At 45.0% G+C, this 13,876-nt stretch overlaps 1 protein-coding gene and 1 non-coding gene across 4 annotated transcripts in view; one reads left to right on the forward strand and one right to left on the reverse strand.

Annotated features, from left to right (window-relative positions):
* SRPX2 (sushi repeat containing protein X-linked 2) overlaps positions 1-13,876 on the forward strand; it is a 115,040-nt gene that overhangs the window by 87,206 nt on the left and 13,958 nt on the right. For 2 of the 3 annotated variants that reach the window (XM_073598153.1, XM_073598152.1), the window contains exons 4-7: positions 1,395-1,586; positions 2,831-3,019; positions 9,262-9,388; positions 11,010-11,131. In XM_073598153.1, coding sequence (XP_073454254.1) covers positions 1,395-1,586; positions 2,831-3,019; positions 9,262-9,388; positions 11,010-11,131 — 630 coding nt within the window. The remainder of the gene's footprint in view (positions 1-1,394; positions 1,587-2,830; positions 3,020-9,261; positions 9,389-11,009; positions 11,132-13,876) is intronic. The other variant, XM_073598154.1, reaches the window with a different exon arrangement.
* TRNAV-UAC (transfer RNA valine (anticodon UAC)) lies at positions 7,590-7,662 on the reverse strand. The gene has a single exon. It is a non-coding gene; the product is annotated as a tRNA-Val (tRNA).

Below are 13,876 nucleotides of genomic sequence, written 5' to 3' on the forward strand. Positions count from 1 at the left end.
GACCTTGCGCTCCTCCACCTTCCATTTGAGGATGTCCCACAGATGATCAATAGGGTTTAGATCTGGAGACATACTTGGCTAGTCCATCACCTTTACCCTCAGCTTCTTTAGCAAGGCAGTGGTCGTCTTGGAGGTGTGTTTCGGGTCGTTATCATGTTGGAATACTGCTCTGCGGCCCAGTCTCCAAAGGGAGGGGATCATGCTCTGCTTCAGTATGTCACAGTACATGTTGGCATTCATGGTTACCCAAAATAAACTGTAGCTCCCCAGTGCCGGCAGCACTCATGCAGTTCCAGACCATGACACTCCCACCACCATGCTTGACTATAGGCAAGACATACTTGTCTTTGTACTCCTCACCTGGTTGCCCCCACACACACTTGATACCATCTGAACCAAATAAGTTTATCTTGGTCTCATCAGACCACAGGACATGGTTCCAGTAATCAATTTCCTTAGTCTGCTTGTCTTCAGCAAACTGTTTGAGGGCTTTCTTGTGCATCATCTTTAGAAGAGGCTTCCTTCTGGGACAACAGCCATGCAGACCAATTTGATGCAGTGTGCGGCATATGGTCTGAGCACTGACAGGCTGACCCCCCACCCCTTCAACCTTTGCAGCAATGATGGCAGCACTCATACGTCCATTTACCAAAGTCAACCTCTGGATATGACGCTGAGCACGTGACCTCAACTTCTTTGGTCGACCATGGCAAGGCCTGTTCTGAGTGGAACCTGTCCTGTTAATCGCTGTATGGTCTTGACCACCGTGCTGCAGCTCAGTTTCAGGGTCTTGGCAATCTTCTAATAGCCTAGGCCATCTTTATGTAGAGCAACAATTCGTTTTTTCAGATCCTCAGAGAGTTCTTTGCCCTGAGGTGCCATGTTAAACTTCCAGTGACCAGTATGAGAGAGTGAGAGCGATAACACCAAATTTAACATACCTGCTCCCCATTCACACCTGAGACCTTGTAACACTAAAGAGTCGTATGCAACCCAGGGAGGGAAAATGGGTAAATTGGGCCCAATTCAGACATTTTCACTTAGGGGTGTACTCATTTTTGTTGCCAGCGGTTTAGACATTAATGGCTGTGTGTTGAGTTATTTTGAGGGGACAGCAAATTTACACTGTTATACAAGCTGTACACTCACTACTTTACATTGTAGCAAAGTGTCATTCCTTCAGTTTTGCCACATGGAAAGATATAATAAGATATTTACAAAAATGTGAGAGGTGTACTCACTTTTGTGTGATACTGTACATTACTCCTGTACTTAGATAATATTTGCTTATCCTGGAGTTCACCTTCAAGCTTTGCGTATTGAGTCTCAAGTCCCATCATGCGATGAAATATATAAAGTATTTACCTTGGCAATTCTCCTTGTTTGTTTTTAAGTTCCTCGCTGGTGTTATGACCTGAAAATCCAAGATGGAGAAGCGGCATGTTATTCTCCCCGAGGGCCGGGCTACCGCAGCACTCTTGGAACGCGTTGCAGTCTGTCATGTGACCAGGGCTTCCGCCTTATTGGACAGACCTCGGTGCGCTGCTTGCAAGGTCGTCGCTGGTCTGGATACGCTTACTGCAGAAGTAAGTGACTACACTGAGATGACTAATAGGAAAGATAGGATATATGTGGATTTGTGCATAAACATATTGATATTGTTAATGTGGACCTTTACCCTTTTCACCAAAAATCACATCATCATTCAGCTCTGATGTAAAATTAAATATATAGTCATTTAAAATGTATTAGCTGTTACTTACCTCTAAAGGTTTCCTAATTACTGGTCAATGGGCATCAGAGCCACTGGTTACATAGCCAGGACCTCACTGATGCCCCCTGGGAAGGTTAAGTCACCATTGTCTTCCAAGGAGATCTTGTTTCTTAACAGCAAGATCTCGAGAGACATAAGGGACATAAAAGGTGAGGAAGAGGCAGGTAAAGCCAGCCAAACATAAATCGAAATTCGTCCGGTTCAGCAGGGACCTTCTGAGATTTGATCCATGTATGGGAAGGCTGATTGTACCCAAGCCCACTGGCTCTTGATGGGGGAGTCGAGTGATTTTCTTTCCTTCCACCCGTGGTGGAAGGAAAGAAAATCGAGTCATCTATGGGCTGCTTAAAGCGGGGTTCCACCCAAATTTTGAACAATATCTGTATGTATTCTCTTCCTTGCCTAGATGCTGACATGCCGTTTAAAAAAATTTAAATCGCCGTAATTACCTTTTATTTTTCTATTCTTCTTTGCACTTCCTGGTTCTCCTCCCGTGGGAGTAGGCGTGTTTCTAGCCTCTCCCAGACTCCTGGCTTCCCAGGATGCCACTGAGCATGTGCGGGAACGAGCGGTGAATGCTGGGAGCACAGCATTCACCACATCCAGGAAATAAATGCTTGTGGGCTTCAAATGCCCACAATGAAGATGGAAACCGCCTGCAGTGAATAATATAAGTTATTCTTTCCGACGAAATCTGACACAGGCGGACATATTACACACAAAAGAAAAGTTTGTGAATGAACTCAAAAAAAAAAAAAACGATAGATAGGTGGACCCCCGCTTTAAGTACTTCTAACTTTATTAATTTCAGTTAATAGAGTCTATTTAGGTAGTCAGGTCTATTAAGGGGGAGGGGGAGGCCCACTTTATGGTATAGTGGTTTTGTTTATGTCCCTACAGGGAGGTGCTTGCTTGGAATCGCAGCCATTTAGAGAACACGCATTATTTTTAATGAATATAAGGTGTTCTTTGATTTGTTGAGGTGGAGACTGTGACATCATCCGCTGTTCCTCTTGCTCTTTCCATAGTCATGTATAACTTCACTTTCTATTTCAGTGATCCAATGCCATGTTCTGCCAGCGATACCCAATGGGTCATACCAATGTTCGGCTGGGATTAACGAGGGTTCCCGCTGTGATTATACATGCTCCCTGGGCTATCAGATAGAAGGGGACCGCAATCGAGTCTGTATGGAGGATGGGCTGTGGAGCGGAGGAGAACCTGTCTGTGTAGGTAAATCTTCAGGTAGAATGTATGTTCTCGTCTGTTGGCCCCCCTGGGGGCTCACCTCTGGGATTCCTCTCCCCTCTTCCCTCCATTTCTCTCTTCTCTTTCTCCCCTGATTCTTTGGTACAATTCTCTACTAGCCGACAAGTTAGTTGTCCAGCTTTCTTTTTCTTGCCTCACCATACTCATTTCCTGACACAATCTAGAGGACTGTTGGCCCACCAGACTTCTGGAGTGGGATCTCCCCAGCCATGTAGATGCTATGTGAAACTACAACATACTTTATCAGTATGCAGGGCCGTCTTTAATATTGATTGGACCCTGGGCAAAAATTTTCTTGGGGCCCCCCCCCCGTGCAATTTCGCTCTCCACCTGCTCTGAGACATACAATAAATATCAGCTAGACTTAAAATCAGTTTACTGTATCAGATCAGGCAGTGATTGTGATGGGTTGCCAGAGGTAACAGCAGATCATTACCACTTACTGACTGGTTACTAGAGGTTACAGCACACATTAGAGGTTACAGCACATGATTTCTGCTTGTTGATTGGTTGCTAGAGATTACTGTACAGTAATACTGCTCACTGATTGGTTGCTAGAGGTTACAGCACATCATCTGCTCACTGCAGCGGGGCATGATATCCATATGAATGCCGCCTTTATTTACATATCAATGCCGCCAGCCACAGTTATTTACATAAAAATGCTGACGCTATTTACATATGAATGATGGTTATTTACATGTAAACACAGGGTCTACAGGTGAGTCATCTGTATACAATAGGGCAGAGCTGGGCAGCATTAGTAGCAGCACTTCACACTGAGATTTCGGGACACAGCACAGGACTAAAACTTCAAAGGACAAGAGAATTTAAACTGGGGAAGTTGGCAAGTATGAGGCAGCTGCTTTGGGCCCCACAACAATGACAGGGCCCAGGGCAGCTGCCCCTTTTGCCCTGCCTTAAAGACGGCCCTGTCAGTATGGGAGGGTAGTGTTACCATTTGTCCTACTTGAAAATTTCATCTTTCTTCAGTTGCTACTATAATAGCATTTCCCATGAATATGAACCTAAATTTCTTACATAGCTTTCAATGTGATCGCTCCATTTGTGGACTGGACCTGTAAAGCTTAACTGTAAAACTTAAATGTTTTTTCATCGTATTCAATGTGTTTTTCTAATAAAAAATTTATTGGAAAAGAATACAGTATTTATCGGCGTATAACACAAACCTTCAATTTAAGAGGGAAGTTTCAGGAAAAATATGTTTTTTTTAAAAAATAAACCACTTTGAAGCAAAATAGTGGTCAGCGCCCATCAATGCAGCCTGATTAGTGCCCATCTGCAGCCTCAATGCAGCCTGACCTGTGCCCATCTGCAACCTCAATGCAGCCTAATCTGTGCCCATCTGCAGCTTCAATGCAGCCGGATCTGTGCCCATCTGCAGGCTCAATGCAGCCGGATCTGTGCCCATCTGCAGCCTCAATGCAGCCTGATCTGTGCCCATCTGCAGCCTCAATGCAGCCTGATCTGTGCCCATCTGCAGCCTCAATGCAGCCTGATATGTGCCCATCTGCAGCCTCAATGCAGCCTGAACTGTGCCAATCTGCAGCCTTAATGCAGCCTGATATGCACCCATCTGCAGCCTCAATGCAACCTGATATGTGCCCATCTTCAGCCTTAATGCGCCCATCTGCAGCCTGCTCTGTGCCCATCTCATATCAATGCAGCCTGATGCCCATCTGCAGCCTCACCATCTCTCATGCAGGAAATCACCGAGCCGTCATCTCCTGTTTACTCGGCTCTCAGTCAGCAGTCACATACACAGTCCCGCCTCCGCCATCGGCATTGGACCAGCTCCTGTGATTGACAGAACACTGGTCCAATGCTGGTGGCGGAGGCGGGACTGTATGGGTGACGTCAGAGCTGAGTGAGAGACAATTATACAGGAGATTACGGCTCAGTAAATTCCTGTGGCGCTCGTCCCCCTCCTTCCCCTCCGAGGTACACTATCGGCGTAAAAAACGCACCTGTGATTTGCCCCCTATTTTCAGGGGGAAAAAGTGCATGCTATACGCCGATAAATACGGTATATGTTCCCTAGGTGTGCTCCAATGATCAGGGTAAAGGAGGGGAGTGTTTGGACGCCCAGGGGTTGATTGCTTAAGGCTTCTCAGTGTTTCACAGGCTGCTGTTCTTTTACTTCCCCTTTTTTCTAGAGGTTTCTAGAAGTATAGTGGGAGGGAGAGCAGAACAGGCAGCCTGAATATTTATGGGACTCCAGCCAATCCCTGGGGAGGTGTGCCCAGAAGGTGGGACGAGGGCCCATAAATAGTCAGAGGCCTGAGCAGCAGGGTGCAATGTTCCTGGGTCCAGTCCTGCAGGAGAAGACCCTTGTTCAGGGGCTCTGCCCCCTGGTGCAAGATCCTTGAGAGTGCTTTGAGGAGGACACCAAGGTCTCTGCTAGGCTTAGCTGGGGGGCCCAATTGCCCATTCACCCATGGTGTTTACTGGTTCCCTTAAAGGAAACTGTTAGGGTAAAAATATGGAATCTTTCACTGCTGGCTTGTTTTTGCCACAATGTAGTCTCCAGGAATTTCACCTCATCCTACCTTCCTAGTACCTAGTGAGCCATTGGTCAGCATGTAGCAAGTGAAGTTTTGGGACACCTATTATCCACATACTTGCTCTGGGTAGACACTAATTGGAAAGAAACTATAAAGATGACAGCCCATGTGCATTCAAAAAAAATAAGTCAGTAGTTACTGATTCTTTATTTCTGTTCTTATGGATTACCTTTAGAAAGGAATTGAACTCTGTAAGTTGTTACCCAAAAAAGACAGGCAGAGGGCAAAGGACTAGTTACCAGTATTGCCTGTGGTCTCCCTGCAGCTGATCTTTTCCCAATTACTGGCTTACCATGTCTTGTTTTATAGTGTGTCTGTGTGTGGAGGACATTGGTAGAGGCAGGGCTTTGCTTCCTCATGTCAGAAAGCTTTTACCGTAGGTTCACACCTATGCATTTTTTAGTGCGTTTTGCAGTTAGCAGAACGCACTACAGTCCATTTAACATTGTTTCCTATGGTACAAGTTCACACCTATGCGTTTTGCGGGTGGTGCATTTTTGGAAAGGGTTGGGGACTTTTTTCCCGCGATTTGCGTAATAGACTTCGAAGGAACCGCACCAGAAATGCAAGTGTTGTGTTTGTGATGCCATTTTTGATGTGTTTTGCGGTTTTTATTTTAACACTGTATATAGCTGGTTGCTAAGCAGGGACAAAAAAAAAAAACGGCTTGGGGTCCCCCCCCCCAGGTTTATGCCAGGCCCTACAGGTCTAGTATGGATTTGGAGGGGACCCCCCCACACCCCTTAAATCCATATCAGACCCTGAAGACAGCGTTGAATAAAAGAAATAAACGGCAAGGAGGAAGAAGAAGAAGACGGCGGCAGCGGGCGCGAGGAAGAAGAATATGGTGGCGGTGAGGAAGAAGACAGCTCCACGGTAGAGGATAGCACAAGAAAAAGGTGGCACCGGGAGATGATGCCACCGGGAGACGATGGCTCCGGGCTTCTTATTTAATAAAGGACTTATCAAAAACCGGCTCTTGTAGTTTAACATTTCACAGTTTTTTTGTGAATGGGTAGGGGTACGATGTGCCCGATACCCATTCACATGGGGGGGCGGGATCTGGTGGCCCCTTGTTAATTGGGGGCTTCCAGATTGCAATAAGCCCCCCGCCCCAGACCCTGACAACCACTGGCCAGGGTTGTCAGGAAGAGGCCCTTGTCCTCATCAACATGGGGGCAAGGTGCTTTGGCACCCTCCCCCCCATGTTGAGGGCATGCGGCCTGGTATGGTTCAGGAGAGGGGGTCCCTTGCTTGTCCCCTCCCTTCCCTGACCTACCAGGCGGCATGCTCGGATAAGGGTCTGGTATGGATTTTGGCGGGTGAGCCCATGTCATTTTTTTTACATTTTGACGTGGGGGTCCCCTCCGAATCCATACTAGACCCGAAGGGCCTGGCAAAGACCTGGGGGGAACCCCAGGCCGTTTTTTTTGGTGATTTTTTTTTTCTGCAATTTTTTTTTACATTAAGCTTTCAGCAGGGAAGCCCGCTGACAGCTAATGACTCATCGGTTGTTAAGGACGCGGTGCCCGGCCCCCTACTTAGCAACCAGCTATATACAGTGTGTTTACAGAGCGCTTAAAGAGAAAAAAAACGTAACACGCAAAATGCATGAAAACTGCATGCAAAAATGCGGGTTTAAAAGCACAAAACGTGCCTGAAAAACGCAGCCGCATAGATGTGAACCTAGGCTTAGCAAGGAGACCTGTGAGCACCACAGTAGTGACATCACCAGATTTCACTCCAAATTCCCTGAGACTGAAAGTCAGAGTTTGCAATGCCTTAGATCTCAGAATGATATGTATTTTTCACGGTACTGCTTAGACAAAATTAGCATTTGTATTGACTACAAAACTGCAAATTTGAACTTTTTGACTCTATTACTTGCCTTTGTGTTGTGTGGGGGATGTTCCAAAAGACTGACTTTCAGAAAGTCAGTATCTGATCTCATATTGCAAAAATGGTTCCACTGGGGCTCGAACCCAGGACCTTCTGCGTGTAAAGCAGACGTGATAACCGCTACACTATGGAACCTACATAAGTAGTCTGGCTTTTTGGAAAAGAAAGGGTTGACCTCTACAGAAAGACTAGCTTCTATAGGTCAACCTGAGTCCCTCTGATATTTTTGAGACGCCATGTACCTAGTAAGTTTAGTACATAGCACTACATTTGATGATGATGATTTGCATCCTATACAAAGCACTGCAAAACACCTGCTGAATCGGATAGAAGTTTTATAAACCTCGGATGGTAACTTGAGTGGACTCTCTGTTTTTAGGACCATTTCAAGGGTGTAGCAAAACTGGTGTTTCTAACGGTTTAACCGATTGTAAAGGGAGTGGATTTTTGTTGTTCTGTTTCAATTTTTTATGCATTGACACGCCTCCCTAGACCCACTCTGTCTGGGCAGTATGGTCACCTGCTGACTTGGCACCATCCACAGGTGGCTTAACTCTTCAGTAAGACACAGTAGTTAAATCTAACCCAATTTTACTTCAGCCGCCAGCAAGGAGACCAGTGAGCACCACAGTAGTGACATCACCAAACTTCACTCCAATTCCCCTGAGACTAGAAGTCAGAGTTTGCAATGCCTTAAGCCTCGTACACACGATCGGATTTTCGGCAGGGGATTGCGTGATGACAGACTGTTTGCCTAAAATCCGACCGTTAGTAGGCTCCTTCAGACAATTGTTGTCCAACTTTCCGCAAACAAATGTTGGATAGCAGGCTAGTAAATTTTCTGTTGTCAGATTTTCGTATCGTGTATACACAAGTCCGTCACACAAGTCCAAAGTACAAACACTCATGCTCGGAATCATTGCTCACCAAACACGACATTAGCAGAAGGTGCCCAAAGGGTGGCGCTCAAGAGCTGAAATTCCACATAGTACGTCACTACGTTCGTGTTTGTTGGCCGTTTGTATGCAAGACAAGTTCCTGGCACACGCCCTTCGGACAAAAGTTTGACGCTCTGTTGGCCAACAATCCGATCGTGTGTACGAGGCTTAAGATCTCACACTACAGACACACAACTGTGATGCTGTAGGTACAATCACATACTAGGAGTGCACTGCTGTTTTTCCAGATAGAATTCCTGATGAAAGAACAATTTTTCAGGGTAATGCTTTGACACAATTAACATTTCTAGATGTTCTCTATAACATAACAAATATTCACTTTTTGAGTTTAAGTTCTGCAGGAAAGAGTTAAACAAGTTCAGTTATTTACTAATGACATAGGTGTGCACAGTCTATTGCATTGCGTGTGTGTGCATGTGTATATATACTGACGGTGTCAGTAGAGCAATGGATGGTGTCAGTAGTTTTTATTTGTGTTATTTTATTTTTATTATTTTTTACAATTCTATTTATTTTTTTTTTACAATTTTTTTAGGAGCCCTGTTAGGGGGCTTTGGTGAAATATCAGGGGTCTAAATGGGGGAATCTGCACCACACGGGGTGATTAGGGTGTGCCCGGGCATACCCTGTGTGCACGCCTAGGACTAACAGTAGAAGGCTGTTTAAATTTTACAGTCTAGAGCTTGTTAACTTCCACTGAGTGCTTCGTAAAGTCTGGACATTTATCTTGGGTCAGAGCTGGCTTCAAGAATGTCATTTCATTGTGTTCCATCAGATGTGGATCCACCCAAAATTCAGTGTCCACCTTCCCGAACAAAAGTTGCAGAGCCAGGAAAGTTAACGGCCGTGGTGTCCTGGGGAAGCCCATTGGTAAAGGATACAGCTGATGGCGCAATTACAAGGTAAGAACCAATAGTCATAACAGGAATAGAACTACATTGCATTTTTATTTTGTCACATGGTTTTGGACCATGTCTTTTAGGTTTTTTTTTCGCCTTCCTCTGGATCAACTGTGGGTGTAGGGTTCTGTATAGGAAGGTTTTCTATCTATATCTATATCTATATCTATATCTATATCTATATCTATATCTATATAGATATAGATAGATCTGCTATTCTCAACCAGGGTTCAGTGGTAACCCGACGTTCCTCCAGAGGTAGCTAATGATTTCTTGACCTTCCATCTGATGGTGCTTGCATGGTTTCAGGGCCAACGCCATTGGCAAAACCAGAAGCATGACCCAATTATCTTTTTAGATATCTGTAACGGTGACATTCTGACCATCACTGTAAGGAGCATTTTTCCTACTGACCACCATTTTCCCCATTAACTCCCAATAAATTGGTTTTAGTAAGGGTTCCCCAAGAGCAGAAATTTTAGTTTAGGTGTTCCTCTGGGGTACAGTACAAAAGTTGAGAAAGGCTGAACTAGATGGACCTATGCTTTTTTCAATCTGACAAACTACAGTGCTTTCAAGTATTCACACCCCTTGAAATTTTCCACATTTTTGTCATGTTACAAACAAAAACATAAATGTATTATATTGGGATTTTATGTGATAGACCAACACAAAGTGGCACATAATTGTGAAGTGGAAGGAAAATGATAAATGGTTTTCATTTTTTTTTTACAAACAAATATGTGAAAAGTGTGGGGTGCATATGTATTCAGTCCCCTTTACTCTGATACCTCTAACTAAAATCTAGTGGAACCAATTGCCTTCAGAAGTCACCTAATTAGTAAATAGAGTCTACCTGATTTAGTGTGGAAAATTTCAAGGGGTATGAATACTTTTTCAAGGCACTGTATAAGCAAAAATGATTAAAATGTTTGATAGTTTTCATCAGACAAGCAATCTTCTTGGCTGTCTATTTTTCCAAAAATAATAATGAATGATACACGTGTAATTCCTCTAGCTGGTGGCATCATTTTTTATTGTATCCGACAGCATCATGTATGTATTCCATCAACCCATAATATTTCTGCCAGATAAGATCACTGTGACAGACCTAGCCAGGAGAGAGACTTTTGGAGGGGACTGTATGCTAGCCTCTTTCCGATCGATCGGGGGCCCTTGCATTTGGGGGAACGGTGCTCCTTGTGAGCTGTATGCCTGGGGACCCTTGAGGTGGTATTACTGTGGATTCATGTCCTGGTCCCCCAGGACACACAGACTCTGGGGACCCTGGATTTGCCATATTGGAATAGTGGCTGATTCATAATGCTGGGACAGATACTGTTAGGAGATGCTGATGTAAATTCCAACACCTGGCTGTCTATTGTCTGCTAAAATGTGTATTGTAAATAAGTCTACTATGGGATCTAAGAGTCATTAGATCCCCGTTGTTATTTGGGTTAATTAACTCTGCTACATGTATCAACCCATAATATTTCTGCCAGATAAGATCACGAATCATCTTACTACTGCCATACGGCAGGTAGGTGGATGTCGATTTCTGGGATGCCTTTTAAAAACAGCTTTCTATTTGTTGCTTAGGGTTAATGTTGTTTTATAATTCCAGAGTCCTTCGCCGAGGTCCAGAACCCGGTTCCGAATTTCCAGAAGGGGAACACATCATCCGCTATACTGCCTATGATCGGGCGTACAACCGGGCAAGCTGCAAATTTGTAATAAAAGTGCAAGGTAAGATCCAGCCATAGCAATGGAGGGAGATGGGCAATTTATTTTGCAAAAATAATAGAGCAGGAAGGAGAGAAATCCCTCATCATTCCCATAATATGTGACAGCTAGGTTCACTGATGTGGACTATAGAATTAATCATATAAAACATATATATCATTTTACTGCTCAGTTTGAAGTTGCATGGATTTCTTACAGAAAAAACGCTTTTAAAGAGTATTGTAGCACCCTACTACTGCTAGTTAGGTTAGGCAATTGTAGTGCACCCCCTTAAGGGCTGCAGATGAACTGGATTCCCCCACTCCTGCATAGCCAGGCACACCAAATTTTACAGTAGACATGTGCAATTAGTTTAGTTCCGAATTCGTTTTTTAATGAATTTTGACTAATTTGTTAATTCTGAAATTTCCGAATTTTTCAATTTCCGAAATTTCCAAAATTGACGAATTTCCGAAATTACGAACAACTCCTTAGTGAATCTTCCAGACTGGATAGCTAGCACAACATCCCTCTTAGCTTCAGGGATTCTAGGGGAATGGGCCCCTCAGCTCTGCCACAGCTGGGACCTCGATGAAAACTAGTAGAACTTTCAGCAGGGCTGACCAGAAGGGCAGCAGCCCTTCAGACTGGGAACTTCTCCTCTTCGACAAGACAGGGCAGCTCCAGGCTACAGACTATTTATGCTCACTCCCAGCCACCATCTGGGCACCCTCCCCCAAGGATTGTCTGAAACAACAACATAAATATTCAGCTGCTGATTTGCTTCATCCAGCCCACTACATTGTAGAATCCTCCAGAAGGCAGGGGGAAGCAATCAAACCTGCAGCCAGTAAAGCTCAGAACAGCCCAAAGCATTCACGGGCTGCTCAACTGATTAAAGAAGAGCCGCAAGAACTACATTTGTGTAGCACCCTCTAGTGTGTGCTACACAAATCCAGGTACTTGGGGACACTGTGTACAGACCTGATTGGAGGAACCTAGTGTCTGTTGCTGCTGTTAACCCCTGGTGCACTAATACTAGGGCCTGCCTGGCCTGGAATATTGCTTATGGTGTCCCAGTGCTGCAGAGAAAAGAGCGTCCTCCTGTTACTGTTCAGTGCTCTGGGGTATCCCCCACTCCCTATGCCCTGTCCAGGTTAATCAGCAATACATTTTAAAAAGGCAGCCCATAGAACCTGGGACAAACTTAGCGGCCCTTGTGGGGTTGAGCACTACAGCATGTTCAGTCAAAAGACCCCCATTTTTTTTTTAACTGGTGGTAATATGGTGCTCCATTAAAGGGGTTGTAAAGGCTTGTGTTTTTTCACCTTAATGCATCCTATGCATTAAGATGAAAAAAAATAAACACCTCGCAGTCACCGCCCCCCCCCCCCCCCCTGTTTTACTTACTTGAGCCCCGAATTTCCGTCGGCGTGTCCCCGCCATCCCTCTCTCCATTGGTTCCTGGCTCTTGATTGGATAGATTGATAGCAGTGCAGCCATTGGCTCCCGTTGCTGTCAATCAAATCCAATGACACGGGCACCGGGGGGTGGGGCCGAGCCCTGCATTCGGCCTCTATGGACGCCGAATGCTGGACTAGGGAGCACGCCCGCAAGGTAGCCCCCTCGGGAGATCGCTTCTCCAAGGGGGTTACCAGATGTGGGGAGGAGCCGCACAAGCCGCTGAGGGACCCCAGAAATGGATGTTCGGGGCCACTCTGTGCAAAAGGAGCTGCACAGTGGAGGTAAGTATGACATGTTTGTTAGTTAAAAAAAAATTAAAAAAACGATCCTTTAGTATCACTTTAAGCTCACCACACGTTACAATCATATTTAGATCTACTAACAACTATGTAGTTCAAGGGCCTACTGACTGGATACAGATATTTAGGTTAGACTGATTGGACATCCCTGAGCCTGGAGGCTGTCCACAGATACAAAGTGTTCTGTGATTGGAGGGTGCTGATCCTGTCATTGATCTACCAATCCTCTATTCACAGAGCACTTAGAGTTATTAGAAAGAATAGTATGCATTCTGTGAATGGAGGAGGTGGGCAGAAAGAGAGGGGGTGGGGCAACAGCGCACATCCTTCGCACTCGCAGCTGCTGCTGTTAAAGTAGAACTAAAGGCAAAATTGTGTTTTTTTTTTATTTGGGATATAGTAAAATCGGGGGTAACTAGTGTCCCCATTGGGAGAATTCTTCTCTATTCCTGTTCTGATGTTCTTTCACTTTTGATGATAACAGTAAACAGGACAAATAGAGAGGATAAATCTCCCTAATGGGGACACAGACAGGTGTTCTAATCCCTCTCCACTATATCCAAAACTAAAAAGTTTTGCCTTTTGTTATACTTTAAAGCCTCGTACACACGATCGTATTGTTGGCCAACAGAGCGTCAGACTTTTGTCTGAAGGGTGTGTGCCAGGGACTTGTCTCGCATACAAACGGTACACAATTGTCGGCCAACAAACACGAACAAAGTGACGCACTACGTGGAATTTCAGCTCTTGAGCGCCACCCTTTGGGCGCCTTCTGCTAATGTCGTGTTTGGTGAGCATTGATTCCGAGAATGCGTGCTTGGACTTTTGTGTGACGGACTTGTGTACTGACGAAATGCGAAAATCTGACAACAGACCGTTGTCCGCCGAAAATTTACTAGCCTGCCATCCAACATTTGTTGGCGGAAAGTTGGACAACAATTGTCTGATGGAGCGTACTAACGATCGGATTTTAGGCCAGCAGTCTGTCATCACACAATTCCCTGCC

This window comes from Aquarana catesbeiana, linkage group LG09 (assembly GCF_042186555.1).
Source record: "Aquarana catesbeiana isolate 2022-GZ linkage group LG09, ASM4218655v1, whole genome shotgun sequence".
Classification (NCBI taxonomy): Eukaryota; Metazoa; Chordata; class Amphibia; order Anura; family Ranidae; genus Aquarana; species Aquarana catesbeiana.